At 35.6% G+C, this 20,460-nt stretch overlaps 1 protein-coding gene across 9 annotated transcripts in view; it reads left to right on the plus strand.

Moving 5' to 3' along the window:
- pard3bb (par-3 family cell polarity regulator beta b) overlaps positions 1 to 20,460 on the plus strand; it is a 287,760-nt gene that overhangs the window by 67,254 nt on the left and 200,046 nt on the right. For 6 of the 9 annotated variants that reach the window (XM_052565052.1, XM_052565050.1, XM_052565049.1 and 3 more), the window contains exon 5: positions 14,766 to 14,845. In XM_052565052.1, coding sequence (XP_052421012.1) covers positions 14,766 to 14,845 — 80 coding nt within the window. The remainder of the gene's footprint in view (positions 1 to 14,765; positions 14,846 to 20,460) is intronic. The other 3 variants (XM_052565053.1, XM_052565056.1, XM_052565057.1) reach the window with 1 other exon arrangement.

A 20,460-nucleotide genomic window follows, 5' to 3' on the forward strand; every position in this document is an offset into this window, starting at 1 on the left:
GGCTCTCAGGGAACCTGTGTAATCCCATTTAGACCAGTAAAGTCTCTTAAAAAAATCTCAAGGGTTAGAATAAAGGACCTTGTTTCAAGCAAAATCCCATAAAAATTCATTGGTTTTGGGATGATGAGCTGGAAGTGCATTTCGGGGTTTTGGCCTACAGAAATATGTCATTCTTGCAGCAATCTATGATTGCCTTTATTAAAATGTGCAAATGCATCCTGAACACATGGTGATTGGGTCACTGAACAGGTGGTCAGGGACTGTTTCAGACCAACTCGAAAAAAACTGCGCCTTTGTGATGTGGTTGCATGATTTTGTGTACACCTCAGTATTTTGTTGAAACTCATGATCCCTGCAAAGATTTATCATTAAGAAATAACCTTCCAAATCAATGAGACACACAACCTGGTATTTCCCCAAATACCCAGCGTATGGTCCGACCCACTTCTCTAAGTGGATTATTCTTCCTGTTCAAATGAATGCTCAGCCCTCAGCCATCCATGAAAACAGGAAGAGTACGCGTCGTCACAATCCAATCAGCCACCTTTCATTTAGTGATATGATGACCTGGGAAATCCCTGTTACCAGAGCAGCTCTCCAATACTATTTTATGCTCTATAGGTTTGTTTTATTAACCTAATTAATTCACAAAGCACAAACGGAAAAAAATAAATCAATTTCATCATTTTGAATAGATTGTTAACCGGCTGGGCAGAGCAGAGGAGGAGGGCTGAATTTAATGTAGAGGTTCGCCCGGATCTATGAACGCAGTTGCTTTTAGCTACGAACACTTGATTTCATGTGTAGAACATTGCCACAAGGAGTGCTGAATTGGACATTTGTTTGAAGGTTTATGGCCAGTTGTATGGTCACTTTTATGTCACTTTGTATTTGCTATAAACAAACAAACAAACAAACAAACAAACAAAAAAATAGATACTATATTGTTCAAATATTTGGGGTTGAAATTGTCTTGAATTTATATTTCTTTTTATTGTTATAATTTAAAGTACATTTAAAAATATTTTAATTTTAAAATAAATGCATTCCTATAAAGGCAAAACTAAATATTTAGAAGCTATTGTATTTAAGCTTCTTAATATTTTTGTGGAAACCTTGATACTTGGATGTTTTTTTCAGGATTCTTTGATCCCTAATAAGTTCAGAAGAACATAATTTATTTAAAATATCTTTTTTTTTAAACATATTTTTTAAATTGCTTACTTATCTATTTAATGCATCCTTGCTTTTTTATTGCATCCTTGCTGTTTTACATATTTCACTAGTGGTTTCGGACTTTTGTACTTCACTACAGAGGGACAGTTTTCGAATCTGCATTTGTGTGTATGCAAGTATGTCTCTGTCTTTAGAGTAAAAGGAAATGAGTCATCGTTTTGCCAGCATTTGAAGCTGTTTTTTGGGTATTGGCATGCCAGAAGTGACTGTTTACATGTTCAGTCAGTGAGTATGTGAACTCATAGATCATTTTAATTTGATTTGAAAGGATGTTGTTTTGGCACTATGGGCTGTTTAATACACATATGTTTGCACTAGTGATGTCTGCTTTGATACGTATGCCCAGAGGTCTGTTGAGACCAGCAGTGTCATCTGGAGTCTGTCAGTAAATACACACACACACACACACGCACACACACACACACACACACACACACACACACACACACACACACACACACACACACACACACACACACACACACACACGCTTGCTAGTAGAGAGATTCCTCACATACTCCCATTCTGCACACTTCACATGTATTTTAGATGTTTTCATCATATGTAGTTTCGTGGAAGGTTCAATCGGCGGCTCTGTGCTGTGGTTTAGGATAATAAACATAAGCATTTATTCTTTTTGTCTGTTAATTGTTGAAATGCAGGCTTTAATTTTTTTCATTTTTTATTACAGCAGACATGCATGTGGCTGTTCCACGTCTATTTCAGTGATATCTAATGAGACGTGAGCTGTTGGGAAGAAGAGGTTGTGGATTTGTTCTGACACATTTAAACATTCAGCACGCTAGATGTTTGGCATTAGAATGCTTGAGTTAAAACATGAGAACAACTTTAGTTGAAAGACTTTAATTAGTTTGTCACACTGGAGCAGCCGTTAGACAGTTCTCATCACTCATGGGGCTCACTTTAAATATTAAGTTGGAGAAACGCTAAAGTTGCTCTGCATTCTTCAGTTGGAAATAGTTGGCATGTGAAAATTGGAAATGCTCATTTTGAGATGAAGTGACATTGTTGGGCCGCTGAATAATTACTAGTGTAGCTCAGAGCTTATGGGCACTTTTAGAAAATAAACTCTATTTTTACGCTTTTCAAACTCACATTAGTTTGTTTAATTAGTTTGTTAACAATGTCCAACAGGAGATTAATCATAGTATTTTTAAAAATAATTTTTTTTTAACTATTGAACATTTCCACCAGTGTCACTTCCGTCACATCTCGAATCCTGTAATTTGATAGCATCCTGTGATGGAAACTGCTTTTATATACAGTATATATATATTTCCCGGAAAAAGGCCTTCATACTAAAGCCAATTTCCCAGCTAGTGTTTTATGTATGTTAAATCCACACAATTTTAACAATATTGTTAGGGTTAGGGTTAGGGTTACATATGCTACTTACCAGCACTTATTATTTTAAACAGTGTTACAAATATGTTGAGATAAGTAGCTCCGTCCTTTCAAGCTTCCTTTTTTTTTCCTATTGACGCTATCTCTAACCTTTGGGTCGCTTTGTTGGTCTTCTGGGTAATGTGTCCCTCAGGAGCCGCTGTTTTAAATTACCTCAGGCACTCTGAAGCTCTCCCCATTGACCGTGTGCACAGGTCTCTCTCTTCCATCCTGACCTTGCAGTCTGCTGAAGTACCGGCACTGATGGGCAGTGTAAACATCTCCGCCGCGATCTCCCGCCTAATCCCAAACAGGCCACATGGCAGCAGAGTGTCTAACGCAGCATTTGTCATGCTGTCAGCCGTGAGATGGGCCAGGGGGAGAGAACGAGACATGAAAAAGCAGGGAAGCGAAGGAAAGAAATAGGGCGGCATGAAAGACAGGCGGCAGGAGAGAGAAGGGAGACTGATTGTGATTTAGGGCGAGTCAGATGAAGGAGAGAGGAAGTACATGTTTTAGCTCCGAGGTCTCTTTCCACTGTAGCGCGTCTGGCAAGTGTCACCTGAGGCCTTGTGGTTAAGATCTGTGTCTGGTCTGCGTGTGGAAGTCTGGAAGGAGGGTTATCTTCTACACGGAGGAACCTGTACGCTTTTATCACCTCTGACATGTTTAGGAATTGTTCCATGACATCACTGTAAACTCCCATAGTTCATGGGGCTTTTTGATGATGTGCAGAATTCTTGTAAAATGTTAAACTAGACTAACAGTATGCACGCTCTTTATTGACAAGATTGGAGACAGGTTGTAAATGTAAAATAGGACATCTGTACATCATCCGAGCTCTGTTGGAAGTCAGGATGTCTCTTCCGTCTTTAATCACACAGAAAGCTGAGAGGTGCAGCAGAAGGTCTGTTCCATAAATAATAGCATACATTTTGTTTTTATGATTTTAGCAGATGCATTATCACTGTACTACCGTACTACTCAAAAGTTTTGAAGCATTACATTACAATATTCTGAAATATTACATTTTAAAATAACTGTTTTCTATTTGAATATATTAAAAAAATCAAATTTACTTCTGTGATGTAAAGCTGAATCATCACTCCAGTCTTCAGTGTCACATGATCCTTCAGAAATCATTTTGATATGATTTGGTGTTTAAGAAACATTTCTTCTTATCATCATCGCATTTTTAAATTACGGCTTTATTATTATTATTATTTTTATTTAATTTTTGTGGAAAACAGATATATATTTGTTGTCAGGAGTTTTTGATCAAAAGACAGTTCAAATGAATAGAACTTATTTGAAATAGAAATATTTTGTATTGTCATAAATCTCTGTAAATTGGTCACTTTCGATCAATTTAATGCATCCTTGCTTTCTTGCAAATAATTAAACAGATACATGGACTCTACACTTTCAAGATAATGCTTTAATTATTATCAGATTTCATACTACCATACTACTACTATTTCTGCTTTTTACAGCATGTACACTGTGCAGAGTATACAAGTTATTTTTGTACAGCATGTATGGAATATGATGAGTTAACCTTTCATTTCTAGTAGGACAAATCTCTTTATTGATTATAAATATACACTTTAAAAAATATAAATTACTAGACACTGCTGACACCATTAAATGTGATTTGGTGAGACAACAACATAAGTTAGACACCAATGGAATGTTTATTGTAGTGAAATGCGTTCTATTTCACATACTATTGTAAAATAATATCCTGTACATAATGCACATTGCTCAGTATTCAGTATGTTAGAATCCCATTCTAAACACGACCCTTGAGTGCCAGTAAGTGTGATAAACTGTGATTTCTTTTTTTTTTAAGTCTTGATAATTTTTTGGGGAAGTTTTGTTCATTTGCTATCACCAGAAAATGAATCATGAGACTTCAGCAAGTGAGTAGTCTAATGCAAAAACCATTGATTATTTATGTATTTAATTTTTATATTTTTATCAGCATGTTACAAGATTGTACTATTTAAAATTCCCTCCTGCCCCCAAACACATATCCATGAAACATTGTGAATGAAGATGAGAGATTGAAAACATTTTTTTTTTGTTTTGTTTTGTTTAATCAATAGCTCCAGATTTAAGTGCATCCAGGGTGTTCTTTCAATCAGGATCAATACTTGACCTTACAAATATTTTTGACATATGTCTTTACATTTTCTGTGGCTTGGTGAGACCCCAGGGGTTTGATATCCAAACGTTGAGTCTCTAGTATCTCTTTAGCATTTCATTATTTCCTTAAAGACCCGTCATATCCTTTCGTCCTGAGCTGGTGACTGTTCAAATGCACAAATATGCACGTCATTGACTTTTCTTCACTTCTTTTGTGTTTTTAGTAAAGTAACTAATTCAACCTTTAGGAGAGAGATAGATAAAGATGAAGAGAGACAGTGACGAGTGAAGACCCTCAGGTCTACAGTTTTAGACCACTGAGCAGAACGTCCTGCTCATCTCCATCTGCCTTGATCCCATGAGTCCAAATCTACACTCATCATGTTGCTGACACACCATCCATTACCCTCTGTCTTAATGGCCTTCAGCTCTCATCCAACCAGAAGGAACCGGAGCAGCGTGATCGGAGATTGAGGAAATCAGTCAAAGACAGAGTCTTACAAACATCTTCTGAAAGCGCATCATGCAAGGCTAATCGCTTATGACTGAGAGTGATGGATGCTGAAGAACTATGGGGAGAAGGCCAGTCTTTCTAATTGTGCTTAAGGTGTTCACTCTTGTTCCTTGTCATTGCAGGACATAGCTGCTTAACTCTGTTGCTAAATGGACAGTGGTGTCAAAAGTACTGGCATTCATTACTCAAGTAGAAGTGTAGATACTAGGTTTTAAAAAGACTTTTGTAGAAGTTGAAGTATCAACTCAAGCTTTTTACTCAAGTAAAAGTGTAAAAGTACTGGTTTAAAAAACTAATTAAAGTATAAAAGTAAAAGTAATGTAAGGAAAAAAATGCCATTAAGAACAAAAGCTTGGGCCATGCCACAGGAGCCTATTGTGCACTACCCCACCTCCTAAAAAAACACTTTTCTAAAGGCCATAATGACTATAATGTTATATTAAAGTGTTCATGTTGAAAAGTTTGGGATGCACTAGGCTACCTGTTTCAGCCACATATATGCCCATTGAAAATTAACTCATTTTAGTACAATGCAAATACATTAAAGAGCTAGAGATATGATGACTAGTTGCCAGTAAGTATTGTTATGGTGCAAAAAGTCAAACTTCAGAGGCATGTCATCAATAACCTTGAATGGAATGTAAATGTACATCCAAGCTTAGCTGCAGGAATCTGTGAGGGCAATGGACAAGAACATTGGTGCAGGCTAAGAAACAATTACTCTTGTGTGGTTGACTATTTACAATAAACATTATAGTGCTGTCAAAATGAATGATTAATCTAAGTGATTAAATCAAAAACTAAAAATGAAAAATAACTCATGATCCTGATACCTTCTTGACTGATAGCTCCTTGTATTCGGTACATCTGCTATGTCCATTGTTCGTGGGGGTAACGAGTTACAAAGTTGATATAGAGCTTCACAGTCCCACCCACAGCCCGAGAGAGCTCTGGTGCCGGAAGTAATTTTCCCATTCATTTCTCCCATTCACTTTCGGAAAAATCCGTATCTAAAGAGTTTTAGAGCATGTGTGAGGATAACCAGCTACGGCTGAACTCATAAGCATATAACATATCATTTCAAGTGAAAAAATTAAGACAAAATCCAAAATTCAAAAGGTACAAGACTGTGTACATATTTTCATTTCGAGCGCAGGAACTACTCATCCCATAAACCACCGCGCCCCATTGAATTAGACTGAAGCCACAACTGAGAACGAGGCAACGAGCCTTTTGAGCGACATCCAAATCTGATGACGGCCGCTCGCGCGAACTTTTTCCTCCAGTTAATTTTATTTTATATAGTGAATGTGCAGTAATTATATATTGTGTGCGTGTGTGAAAGTGGTTAACGATAAAGTCAGCAATGGTGCAGTGCTTTGTATCTGACTGCAATCACCGCTCAGTTGTCAACAGACAAATGCCATTACACAAATGTTCAGTAAATGCACAAAAAGGTATGTCTAGGCTAAATATTGTTTTGACAGTGGCATTATAAAATGCTTGATATGACTCATTTCATATGGAGGCTACAGTAGCCTAGCTAAAGTGGACGATAATGCTAACTAAAGTTACCAACCTCCCTGCCAAACTCTCAATGGCAGCCAAGGAGATCATGATTGCACTGATAAGTCTACCGTGCAAAAACGCAACACAGGTTTTTATTTTATTTTATTTTTTTATTAATGATCTTCAGTCTTCACGGACCTTCGAGGGGTTTAACCAGACGGTTATACGAGCTCCACCAATCAGATGCATCACTGTGGGATTGTTCAGGATTGTGGGTAATGAAGTACTTAGCCAAGACATCGCGAATAAAAGGCATTTAGATCAAAACAAGGTTAGTGCCCCATGATCTTTTTACGTTTATATGAGCATATACTGTTGCTTAGTACAGCCGTAGCTGGTTTTAAGTCTACCATGTATGGTTACGTTTTAATGGCTTATACCCCAAATGTCAATGCAGAAATTGCATTGAATTTTTAGTTCCGGCACCAGCTGTGGGTGGGACTGTGATGCTCTATAGCCTAGATATCACAACATTGTCATTTGTGTCATCAATCGCAAACGATAATTTATTAAAACGTCTCACTACCCAACTACCTACAGTAGCTTAATTTGTGGAGGACGAAGAGAAAGCACCCATTTGGCAAATGAGCCAGTAGTGAGAAATAAATAATAACTTTTAAGTAGGGTCCAGTGCCTTTTCGATACTTTTAAAATGGTACTGGCGCCTCAACGTGCCTGAACCGATACTTAAAAAAAAAAAAAGAACTACAAAAAAACTATGGATAACATTAAAGAACATTACAAATATTTAAAATAAATCCATAACTTTCACCTTGGATGCTCTCATTTCCCAAGTTGTGCTTCCCTTAATCTAAGGCTAATAAATGTATTTCACAATCTGGGTCATTATTTAATACAAAACCACACATAATGTTTCTGCTGTATCTCTGTCACTCACTCTGATATTTAGTTAAGATGAGTGCTGTCTGTCACTGTCTTAAATCAGTTCTGTGAATGACTGTATGCTCATTCTTTATAAAGTAGCAACAATCTCGTTTTTAAAATACAGTACTGTGCAAAAGTCTTATGGAAAAGAAAGAATAGTGTTTTCACCCCAAAAAAAGGGTTTTAAGCCAGTTATTTATATCTTTTGCTGCAATGTGTCAGTAGGACAGTAGTTTGCCATTAATTTTAATAATAATCTAGTGCAGTAATCAAGCAGTTTGACAATGGCAAAATTAATGTTTGGAAATGTAAACTGATATTTTATACTGACACTCTACAGCAAAATATATAAATAACTGGCCGAACACCATTCTTTTAAGTGAAAATACTGCCTAAGACTTTTGCACAGCAGTGTATGTATAAAGTACGTATGATTAAATTAAGTATATTTAAATAAGTGTAAGGAAACTTTACAGTAGATGAGAAACCGACTGATCGTGACCTTTTGTAAACTGTATTTATGACAAAGAACTTCACAGATACAGATATTCTAACAATCTATCGGTAAACACACACCTTGTGTCCTCTGTCTCTGTCTGAGCTCGCGCTGCTCCACCGCGGTCCGCGGATTGAAGAGCGCGCTGAAAGACGGGAGGAGACCGGACTGACGCCGGTTTCATTAGAAATTTAAGCGGACTGACTCTGAGGCGATCGGATACTACTGGTTCCAACCTACTTTTAAGAAATATATTTTTTGATAAACGAACCCAAAACTGTCTATGCAGTGTGATGTGATTTGTGTCATGTGCAGATGTGATGGATCGCGTATGGACCAATAGGGTGTCGGAATGGTATATGTGTATCTCATCCAACCACAATCAAATTCACTCCATCCTGATGGCGCGATTTATCTGGATAGGTTTTTTTTTCTTTCTCTCTCTCTGAACAATAACAATCCGGAATGAAATAGCAGTAACGAAGCTATTTTTTAAAATGTAAGGAGTAGAAAGTACAGATACTTGCGTGAAAATGTAAGGAGTAGAAGTAAAAAGTCGGCTGAAAAATAATTACTCAAGTAAAGTATAGATACCCCAAATTTCTACTTAAGTACAGTAACGAAGTATTTGTACTTCGTTACTTGACACCTCTGTAAATGGAGGGCTGCTGAATTTAGACCCCACTGTTCGAATATGAAAAAAAAGGTGCTCAGCTTGAATGTCTTTTAGATGTAGAACACTGAGAAACACTGAGGGGCTGAAGTAGACTAGATAAAGACTGCAAAAATTAAATGGAGAATAGAAAAATTATATATATATATAAGGGGTGTGCAGCAAAGCCAATCTAATTAAAACAGTAAGGTTCCTATTCAGTTTAGAAATAATAATTTCTATTTATTAGTTGCCTTTTTTATTTTAATAATAAAAAAGTAATTTCCAGGAAATGCATGGAAAAAGGCAAGTGCAACACTGCTATTTTATTTGCACTTATTTTCTTTATAATATTTACACTCACTTACTTTACACACTTGCTACTGCATTGTAATATCAGAGGTTTCTGTAAATCAACGTGATTTCCTTTGGCTCACCGGTTCCTGCGCAGTTGAAAAATGTAGGCTAGCTCTTTCCCTTAAGTAATTTTCAGGTCTAGAAAAGTATGGAAAAATTATTTGTGCTTCAACTGTTTGTCCTATTCAGTGTTCTAAAAGTATAAAATTAATTTCTAAAAATAAATTGATCATACAAATAGAGAGCTTTCATGACAAACGTTTAATAATCGTCTGAACACTGACTGAATTGATTTTCATTACGCATCAATCTTTAAGTCTTTTTTGAACTTCACTAAACAAATGTGCGTGTGCCACGCAAACCAGCAAAAGATAAAGAAGCAAACATGTATGCCTAGTAGATATATCTGTATCTTAGCTGATTATTAGCTTACTCTTGACAGAGAGCTGGTCTGGTTTTTGAGAGACTCGCAGAGACGATTGATGATCGCTCAGTGCTTATTCCATTCATTCATGTATCATATCATAGCCTATAAGGTTTAAATCATTGCCTTTTTAATATACACAAATAGTAGAACATGTATGATGTATTATTTTAGTTGATATTACTCTTGCCAAGCTCAAATATATATATATATATATATATATATATATATAAATACAATTATTATTTATATATATATATATAAATAAAATTATTATTTTTTCTTCTTTTTGCAGTAATTTTAAAAGTAGACATGCTTAAATTAATAACCACCTGTGTTTGCACATGCACACCAATTATTTACAATTTGTTTTCTTGATGAAATACAGTGTGAATGTTACCCAATGCAAAAAAGTCTAGCCAATCAAAACAGAGGCTATTTACATGTAGACATCTTATAGGTACAGTATTAGTCTGTTAAATTCTAAGGTTAAATAAAGGGAGGGAAATAATGTGAAAGTAAATTAAAATACACATGACCACAACTGCACCTGGTGTTTATAAGACAAAATAGTGTTGGAAATCTAGTGTATAGTGTTGACTTCTTTTAAGTGTTAGTAAGGACAAACAAACAAACCATAGAGCTACAATATTTAATAATTTTCCCCAGAATGAGTTCAGTTTCTTATAGTTGTATCTGCATACTGAGTTGGGATAGGCATTTTAAAATAATGAAATGCCCACCTCACCTTTAATGTTGACTTAAGCTTCTTAATAAAGGTGTTTTATAGGTGATAGTCAGGCTTTGAATGTGATTTTATTTATAGTGGTTACTGTAAATAGTTGTTCTCATTCTGTTTTGTCAGTCTTCTTGTGACTCATTTGTTCAGGGTGTCAGTGCTCTGTATTGAAGAGCTTTGATTAGACTGGGCTTACAGCAGAGATCCACACACACACTGTCTGACAGAGACGAGCCCCGCAGGAAGGCCCTTTCGACCGCCAGTGGAGATCCTTACAGTTCTGTCTCTGTCTGTAGCTTTTTTCCCCCTCCTCTCTTACTCTCGCTGTCTGCTTTTTTCTGTGTGATGAGGAGAAAAACTCAGGATGACGGTTTCATAAATCCATAGCCACAGTTCAGTTCCTTTTCCCTGTCTTTTTGGGTGATTGCCATCTGAATTTAATTCCTGCTTGAGGAGGAACTTTATTCTTATTACAGGAGAATGAAAAGAAAGGAAATCATCTTATAATACAGGAAGTCATATAGGAACAAAAGAGTATAGAGCAGGGGTTCATACCAGGAGTCTGCTGGTGGATGTTGTAATTACACCATCCAGTTCTTCAAACAATAGATTTCAGCTTTGACAGTCCTTCTGAAATATTGTGCAGTCTGATGAAATGTGTATTTTAAAATGTGTATTACGCTATATGACATTACTGTCAATGACTACATCTAGAGCATAGTTATGATATTTGAAAGGAATATTATATTATATTATATTATATTATATTATATTATATTATATTATATTATATTATATTATATTATATTATATTATATTATTACTGACCAATTTGAGGTCAGTAAGGTTTTGTTTTGAATAAAAAAGTATCTTATGCTCTCCAAGGCTGCATTTATTTGTTAAAAAATACAGCAAAAACAGTAATTTTGAGAAACATTATTACAATTGAAAATAATTGTTTTCTATTGTTATTATTTTTAAAATGTATTTTATTCATTTGAGTGCCAAGCTGAATCTTTTGGCATCATTGCTCCAGTCTTCAGTGTAACATGATCCATCAGAAATCATATGCTATTTTAATGCTCAAGAAAAAAGTACTATTATTTTCATTGTTAAAACTGTTTTTCTGAGTAATATTTTTGTTGCAGAAGATTCTTTGATGAACAGAAAATGCAGCATTTATTTGAAATCTAATTTGTATGTAAGCTACCACTTTTGATTAGCTTAATGCATCCTTGCTGACAAAAAAAGTAATTTTATTAAGAAAAGAATGATAAATAAACTAACTGACAATAGACTGCAGTATTGTATTGTACTCTGTTGTCGTCGAAGTATAATTTTTTTTATTTTTTTTAGAGAGGCAGAAGAATATATAATTATTGGCTGTTGTATCAGTCAGTGTTTCTATATCGGTTGGTCATGTATCAGAGCACAGTCCAGCAGTTAACACCGTGTCCTCTCTTAGTTTACACGGCTCTTTATTAAACCTGTTTATCTGTATTCATGCACATGAGCTGTTATATTAGTCTCCTTCTACTGGATTATGGAGTCATGCTCCTCTGTTGGACTGGTTGTTAGATGTAATTGACTGAATGGAGAGGAGCAGCGCACAGACTGTCTCTCTGAACAGCTGGAGGTCTTCAAGAAAACGTGTTCTTATAGTCGCATTGAAAGCAAGGCTGAGGGGTAGCCTTGGGGGCTTTCCTCCCGCTAGATCCTGTGCTTTAGTAGACAGTTAGAGAGTGATTGTGAGCTTGTGTAAATGTTCAGGTTTGCATGAAGACCCAGAGATGAGTTATTCTGGACACACTGCTGATCACCTGCTATACTAAGCAGAGTGTGTGCTTAGCCATGTGAAACCATTATGATACATCAGAGATAGGCAACTCCGGTCCTGGAGGGCCACTATCCTGCAGAGTTTAGCTTCAGCCCTCATAAAAACTTACCTGCCTGTATCTATCTAGTAATCCTGAAAACACTGACTGCCTTGTTCAGGTGTGTTTAATTAGGGTTGGAGCTAAACTCTGCAGGACAGTGGCCCTCCGGGACCGGAGTTGCCTATCCCTGTAAAACACAATTAAACTTTGCACCATTTGTGCTACAGCAAAAAGTAATTCAAAACAGATGTAATTTATATGTAGATGTCTTAAATGTAGCTTTAGTTTAACTGGTCATGAATACTGTATATTGCTCATATGGTCATCTTTTATTTTTTTGTTTAAGATCTCTTTACTAACACGAAATGCACTGCATCCGACATCCTTTGTTTTTGTATTCTATTTAATAGTGTCAAATTAAAAAGATTTAATACAAATTATTTTAAACAATATTCAATACAAATTCAATAGTATTTCAGACAAAATTATAATTTTTTTTTTTTTTTTTTTTTTTACAATATAAAAGGATACTATACTGTATTTACTATATAATGAATTTGACAAATTTGGGTTAAAAAAAAAAGTTACTTAAAATGTAACAATTTGGGATAAAAATGTTGCATTTTTTCAAAACTGAATAAAACAGAAAAAAACAATATTGCCAATTATATTTATTATCAGTTATAACATATACTGTAAATACTTGGTGTATTAGCCATTAATAGATGCTTATATATATATATATAAAGAATAAGATTGTGTAATTATAAGATTATTTATTAAAATTGTAATATATTAAAGAGTTCACAGTGTAAGTGTGTGTGTGTGTGTGTGTGTGTGTGTGTGTGTATGCTTTATATTTTATTTTTAAAAGTTTTTTAGATTTTTTTGGGGAAAAAATTATATATTTAAGAATGCATGTCATCCAGAACATTTGAAAAATTTCTACCTGGCAACCACACAGAACACATAAGCAACCACACAGCAACACAAACGGAATATATAATGGAAATGTTGATATTTTTTATCTCAAATATGCAGTTGCAATATCACCGGAGAGTCATCTGAGGTCTTGTGTGCTGAGAGCTGTTGCCCACATGCATGGTTAAAGGCATTTTAAACTGTTGATGGGAGGCAACAGGTCTGAAAATGTATGCGGTGTGCTTGAGGGAGGCAGCAGACTGGAATTTACAAAGTGTCATGTCAGAGCCTCTGACATCCAGACAGCTGCTGTTTGCTGTGCCAAAAAAGAACAAAATATTCCCTTAAACCGTCTTGAAATGCTGTCAGCTTTTTTCCCTCCCTCACTCTCGCAGGGTGCTTGACGTGCCCCTACTCCACTGAAGTGTGAATAAGTGAGATGTAAACTGTGTTTAACTCCGGGTTCAGAGTCAGCTTCTGCTTCTGAGCCGGAGGAATGTAACTGATAAGACAACAAACACTCACGTCCAGTCATGAAGCGCAGAACACTGGGCTTAAGAGAAGACAATTATGAACAACGTCACAACACATTCGACGTCCATAATGTGATGTATTGCTGGGAGACAGAATATATTAAGTGAGGAATATTTCATTTCAACTAAACAGCCATTGCAGCCAATTAGACGATTATTTCTCCAGATGTACAAGAACTAATTGATTAATCTAAATAAGCATGTCCTCCACACTGTTTCCTCTTTCAGGAAGAATATTTCACCAATTTTATTTTTATACATTACAGTACAAAACTATGGAGTGGGTAGGATTTTTTTTTTCCAATGTTTTTTAAAGGCTACATTTATTTAATCAATAATGTAGTAGAAAAAAAAAAACATTAATATTGTGACAAGTTTTTAAAATTTAAAATAAACTAATTTGTCTGTGTATATATATTATGTATGTATGTGAAGAGAGAGAGAGAGAGAGAAAATGTTTTAAAATATACTTTGTTCCTGTGTGCCATTACCGCTTTCAGAAATCACTCAAAATATTATCAATATTTTTTTGTGGAAACTTTTTTTCTTCTTCTTTTCCAGGGTTCTTGGATTAATAGAAACAGTATTTGTTTGAAACTGATTTCTGTAACATAATATATGTCCTTGCACTCTGTTGAGATCCAAACATTTGAATGGTTGTCTATATCTGTATCACAATACATAATTACAAACAATACATTTGCATATGTTTTAAAAGATTGTAGTAAAAAAAAAAAAAAAAAAAATTCACTATATATAAATATACTATGATCAACCTTTATTTTTAGGTCCAATTCGTGCTATGTATAAGGCAGCATTAATGATGTAGAATACGGTCATGCAGGTCATGTGATTTATAAGTACAAATGAACAGCCGATATGCTAGTAATATGCATGCTAGTAAGCAACTAGTTAATAGTGAGAATTGGTCCCTCTATTAAAGTGCTACATAAACTCTATATTGTAATAGTATTTGATGTTTTATTTTATTTTGTGTTCTTGTGTTTCAGGTACCCCTCTGCTGGTTCGAAGCAGTAGTGATTCTGCTCTTGGTCCTCCTCAGATGGAAGATGTGAGTTACAGAGCCATGGTAAAACTGCACTGACATACTCATGCTCTTACTGTATATCTCAAAGCTCTCTGAGAGTGCTGACCTCATGTCATCATATAACAATATACCAGCCAAAAAATCCTATGTTTAATGTTCAATCAATGTACAGTATGCTGCTATAAATACCACAACTGTCCAGACTCTGCTGGAAACGTCAAGCACCGCTAAAAATTATGTTCAGGTGGTGCCCTGCTCATATAGCAGTTAAAAGCACTGCATTGCATCCTATTGTTCTGATAAAATGTCTTTATCGGTGAGATTTTGTTAAACATGGTTGCACATTAAACCTGGATAATGCTGAGTTACAATGTCATTTGTACACAAGTGTTTATGTACATGTTTTCCAAGCCACAACTGCTGTTTGGTGCTGTTTTCAAACACTTTTCCAGACACGCATCCCCTTTAAAATGATATTCAGTTGAAAACATACTTAAACCAAAGGGTTCTCAGTGCATTGTAGCTTATTCTTAATGAGAGGCTTTTCTGTGGTTGTTTTGCAGAAGATCTTTGTCTCAAGGTTTCCATTAAGGCTTCCAGACTGAAACCAGCAGCGAGACATTGATTCAGTTTTTTTTTTGTGTTCTTTCATATGCGTCCCTTCTCTTTTGTTGCATTTTCATTCATTTGCTCATTTCCCCCCCCTTCTCCTTCAATAAAATGCTCATCTAGAATAGCCCCAATGTTCTGATGAAATGGCATATGAGCAGAGCTGTATGGCTACAGTGTGTTGAATGCATTTATGGAGCTTTGTGGAGTTAGTGAAGTATAGCCATTTGTTTCTCTCTTACGTGCTCTCTCTCCCCCCTGGTCTGCTTAATGGACTGTCTCGCTCTCCCCCCGCCTGCTTAATGGACTGGCTCAGAATAGATGGAGTTTTTTATGATTACCACTCTGCTCATTCAGAGCCTTTTATTGGAGCATCGTGGATGGCTTTAATGCACTTCACCTCTCTTTCTTGCGCTCTTCTCTGTCTGTCCTCATTCTTGCTCTGAATTTCATTTTTTGTGGCTTTTTATTTTGTTTCTTTGTTGCTTGCCTCTGTTCCCTCTTCTCTTGCAATGTACCTCACCACAGGCTTACAACCAGTCGTATGTGGCTTTTGTGTGTGTGTTTGAAAAGAAAGTCCTGCTGTTTGGCTTTGCTATATTTCTGCTTTGTCTTCTAGTGCACTTTTGTCAGATTTAAGGCCTGCTCCCACCAAGTAATGGAACAAATTGACACAACAGACAATTTTTTGGAAAATGCATTTTTACACTGAGGCTATGAGTGTGATAAAATCCTGGGCAGTATTATTTATGCACAATTATAGTTTGTACTGTTTCTTTTATTTACAGTAACTTTTTTGTCATTTGATCGACAAGCTGTTGAGCAAAATAGATTCTGGATAGTTTTTTTTTTTCTCTCACTAGAAAACTAAACATAATAACATGCAATTTATAAAGGAATGATTCAATGACTGACTCAATATTTACTTGCTTTCGAATGAATCTCTTTGATGAATGATTTAAAGATATATACATTTTTAATAGTCCCTTTTCGCCAACTAAATCTAATGTTTGTTTGTTTATTATTTATATATTTATTTATTAAATACTGTTTTGTCATTAATTTTATTCATAATCTTAATTATAATTGTTTAATTTTTTGTATATATTTTTATATGTTTTTTTTATTAGAACTTTTATGCCATCTTATTTCTAAGATGGTATAAATGGTTTTTCTCCACTCTAAAAATGATTTGATCTAAAACAATTTAAAGTATTTGATCTGACTTACATTATTTTCTAAAGCCAACGTGGTAGTGTTCTGTTCTTTGAGGGTTATACTAGAGGCATTTCTACACTAAAGAGTGGTTTACATTTTTTTGTTTTAAATAGTTTTTTTTTTCACTGAGTGAAGGAAGACAGAAATCAGTCCGCAGAAAACTTCATGATCAAAAAAAAAAAAAAAGAGCAGTCTGTCTGAGGGAGCATAACATATTCAATATCTTGCCATACTGAACCTTCATACTGCAAATAGGCCTTTAGTGTCTGAGTGACTGATACAAGTGGTCGACAGCATGCTGGAAATTAATTAGCATTTTCTCTTGTTACTCTGAGTGGGTTTAGGTCCTGTGTGTGATTTATTGAGGGTTTGTGTGTTCTCCATGCCTGTTATAAACTGAGATCAGAGCAGAGGCATTGCTTCAGTATCAGGTGGCATGAAGGGGCTTTTGGATAATTTATTCTTCTGATGAGAAATGTCTCTTTTGTCAGTACACCCCCAGACAGACAGGAAACTTGCGGCACAACACCAAACATCAACACAAGCTGACAGATAAAGCCTCGGTACCAAGATGGATGAGTTTATCCCTTTCCTCTGGGGTCGGAAGACCCCAAGCGTCTTACACCCCCAGCTGTCCCTGAAGGGTTAAGGGAACTTCCTCTCTTTCCGGGTGACAGGAATGTGAAGCGGACAGCGGAACCTCGAGTATAATGTGCTCATGCTCACACACCTTTATCAGTGTTCCGGAACGCTCCACAAACATTCCCAAACAGAGACTCTTCCTTCTTCTGCAACCCGATTCCTGCGCTTCGGCCTCGGTCTCTGTCCACAAGACCTTTGCCATCTTCCCTTTGTTGGTTTGGCCTCCTTCCTTAGATATTCATTACACTTTAAAGCATTTTTCTTGGATGCCCTTACACCTGCGGCCATCCCCGTTTCCTCTTCTCTTATGCTGCTCCATGCTTCCTTCATCTCTTCCTTCATCGTCTGTATATCATTTAGCAGATGACTGGCTGACTTCTGTGTTTTTATTGTATTTAAGACGCCTTATTTCCACGGGGCTTACTGCACCTGTGGCACGTCAGAGATGGAGGTTCTCTGCTCTCTTTCTGTCAAACAAATACACAAACTCGCAGACGTACGTCTTTCTCAGATACACACACATAGATAATAGGTTGTGCAGTGGAATATGGAAAAAGTTGGACCAGATGGTGGGTTGCTGTCTTTACAGTTTTGCCTTGTTTGCACTTGTTCTGATGTGGGTAGAGGGTGGTTTTGCATTGCTAGACTTTTGACTAATAAAATAAAGGTACACATTGCATCCAAAATCATCCAGGCATAATCTGCCCACTCAGACAGGAAGAGATCTTCTGACATGACAAGATTTTTAGATTTTTTTGGGATTGTACCAGCCTGGATGTGGGAAAGAATAGAATATAATAGAATAGAATGAGAAAAACTGGAGTAAGGCTACTAAAAATTTGGCTTTGCCATGACAGGAATACATTAACTTTAAAAAATATTAAAGTATATATATATATATATATATATATATATATATATATATATATATATATATATATATATATATATATATATATATATATATAATATATTTGAATATTTTTTTAAGTCAATGTATTCCTGTCATGGCAAAGCCAAATTTTTAGTAGTATATATATATATATATATATATATATATATATATATATATATATATATATATATATTTATTTATTTTTTATTTTTTTATTGTAGGGATATTAAACAGTATTACTGTATTTTTATCAAATAAACGCTACCTTGGTGGGCATGAGAGAAAAAAAAGAAGAAAATTTTAAAAATCTTACCAACCCCAAACCTTTTGAATAGTAGTGTGCCGTATACATATTGAAGTTGAATGGAAACAAAAAAGAAAATAACTGTATAGGCTTTGTAAGCTTAGTTTTTTTTTGTCCATGCAAAAGTAATAAGTTCTGTTTACTTCACAGATGCCAATAACCTACCAAACTACAGGTGACTAGCTGATTCTCGGTGCTGTGTATAGGGTCTTATTCATCAAACATTTTTTAGTTGATTGTTCATAAATGCATTTGTATGTAAATTGTTTCTGAGAGCTCATTATTCATGTTGTTCCAAATTGTGGTTTAGTCCCTGTGGTTCAGACGGAGCACTTTTCAACCAGTTTAATAACTTAAAAGTATAATCTTGTAAGAAAAAGCCACTTTAATCCAATATAGAGGAAAAAGTATTGCCTTGTTTGCTTGCTTTTAAGTGACTCACACAAAACATTGAATATCTCTCAAATATTTGAAACTTTTGCAAATAATAAGTAAAAAATCAGTCACTTTGGAGTGGGCGGTTTCATTCTGCTCTTAGGGTTTTTGTGTGCAGCATGATCGTGTCATCGGAGGCTATATTAAAGAGTATTCATTCCAGAATAGTGCTGTGCACCTTCCTGTACTCTCTCTATGTACATAGCATGTGGAACACAAACCATCTGGATTCATTTCGCACATTATTATCTAAATCCACTTTAAAAATGATTCTTTTCAATTTGAAATCAGAACTCTAGAGGATGGAGGCAGCAGATAATATTTGTAACCTTGGAAACTGTCACTTGTGGATACATTTCTGCAGGTATTAGTCATGAGAGATAGAGATTCCTCAGGGATGTATTTATCCTGTGTGTCCTAGACTATTTTTATGCCCTCAGAACGTCCCATAAGAGCCAATTACTTATGTGGATTTGTTTTTTCTTTGCTGGTTGTTATGTTGGTGGTCCGAGTGTGAACCCAGGGACCTCACCCTGCAGTCCCACTGGCCAGCACAGTGTTTCCAAGAGGGTCATGGTAGCACACCCCTCTCATCTGGGATCAGTGTGTTCACTTGTTGGTGTTCACACAGAAGCCCTGTGTCCAGTGGCAAGACCACACTTTAAGTAAAAAAAAAAAAACTAAAAAAAAAAAAGCAACAACAAAAAACATTTATAACATTACAAACCTTAAAAAAAAAAAAAAAAAAAAAAAAGATTTTTCTTTTGGTTTGGTTTGGTGGTTTCGTTTTGTTTTGTTCAGTTTTGTTTTGTTTTTGTGGGAGATGTACCCAATTCATATATATATATTTTTTTGTCTTGTTTTATATTTACATGAAAGGGGAAGAAACTAAAGCTTAGAGAACTGCTTGGAACAAATGTAAGTACGTTTTGATTTGGTGTTTGGTAAAAACATTCTTATTGGCCCAAACCCTTAGTTAAGTAGTGTGCTATATACGTATGGCAGTTGACCATGCAAAATTAATATGTGATTAATTCACAGTGACAGTGACATGCAAAACTACTAGTTATTCATTTTGTTTTGTGTTTTGTGGCAGGGGAAGAAGTAAAGCTCAGAGGTCTTCTCTAGAAAAAATAGCCACTAGTTCAAAATTCAAAAAAATTTTAAATGCAAAACATCAAGCAATCTCACTTTACCAGATAAAACTTTACCAGATTGTTTTTCACACCTGTATCCAGCAGGATTTGGCAAACAGGTTCAACCCGGGCATAATGCTGAGTGACCGGCATAGTCGAACTCCTCACATCTCGACTCAGTTTTCACTGTGTTAAATTTGCATGAAGAAATATGGCAGTATTGGTTTCACTTTACTCTCATCCATGAAATTTAATGTGGGATGTCACTGCAATGGTGGTTAAGGGCCACAGGTGGCATTCTGACCTCAGCTTACACAGAAAGCCAGATTGTATAGTGCTTTAGACATAAATGTGGATAAAATACACATAAATCAGTTTAGAGGTAAAATATATGACATTATTACGTTATGAATAATTT

This window comes from Carassius gibelio, chromosome B9 (genome assembly GCF_023724105.1).
Source record: "Carassius gibelio isolate Cgi1373 ecotype wild population from Czech Republic chromosome B9, carGib1.2-hapl.c, whole genome shotgun sequence".
Classification (NCBI taxonomy): Eukaryota; Metazoa; Chordata; class Actinopteri; order Cypriniformes; family Cyprinidae; genus Carassius; species Carassius gibelio.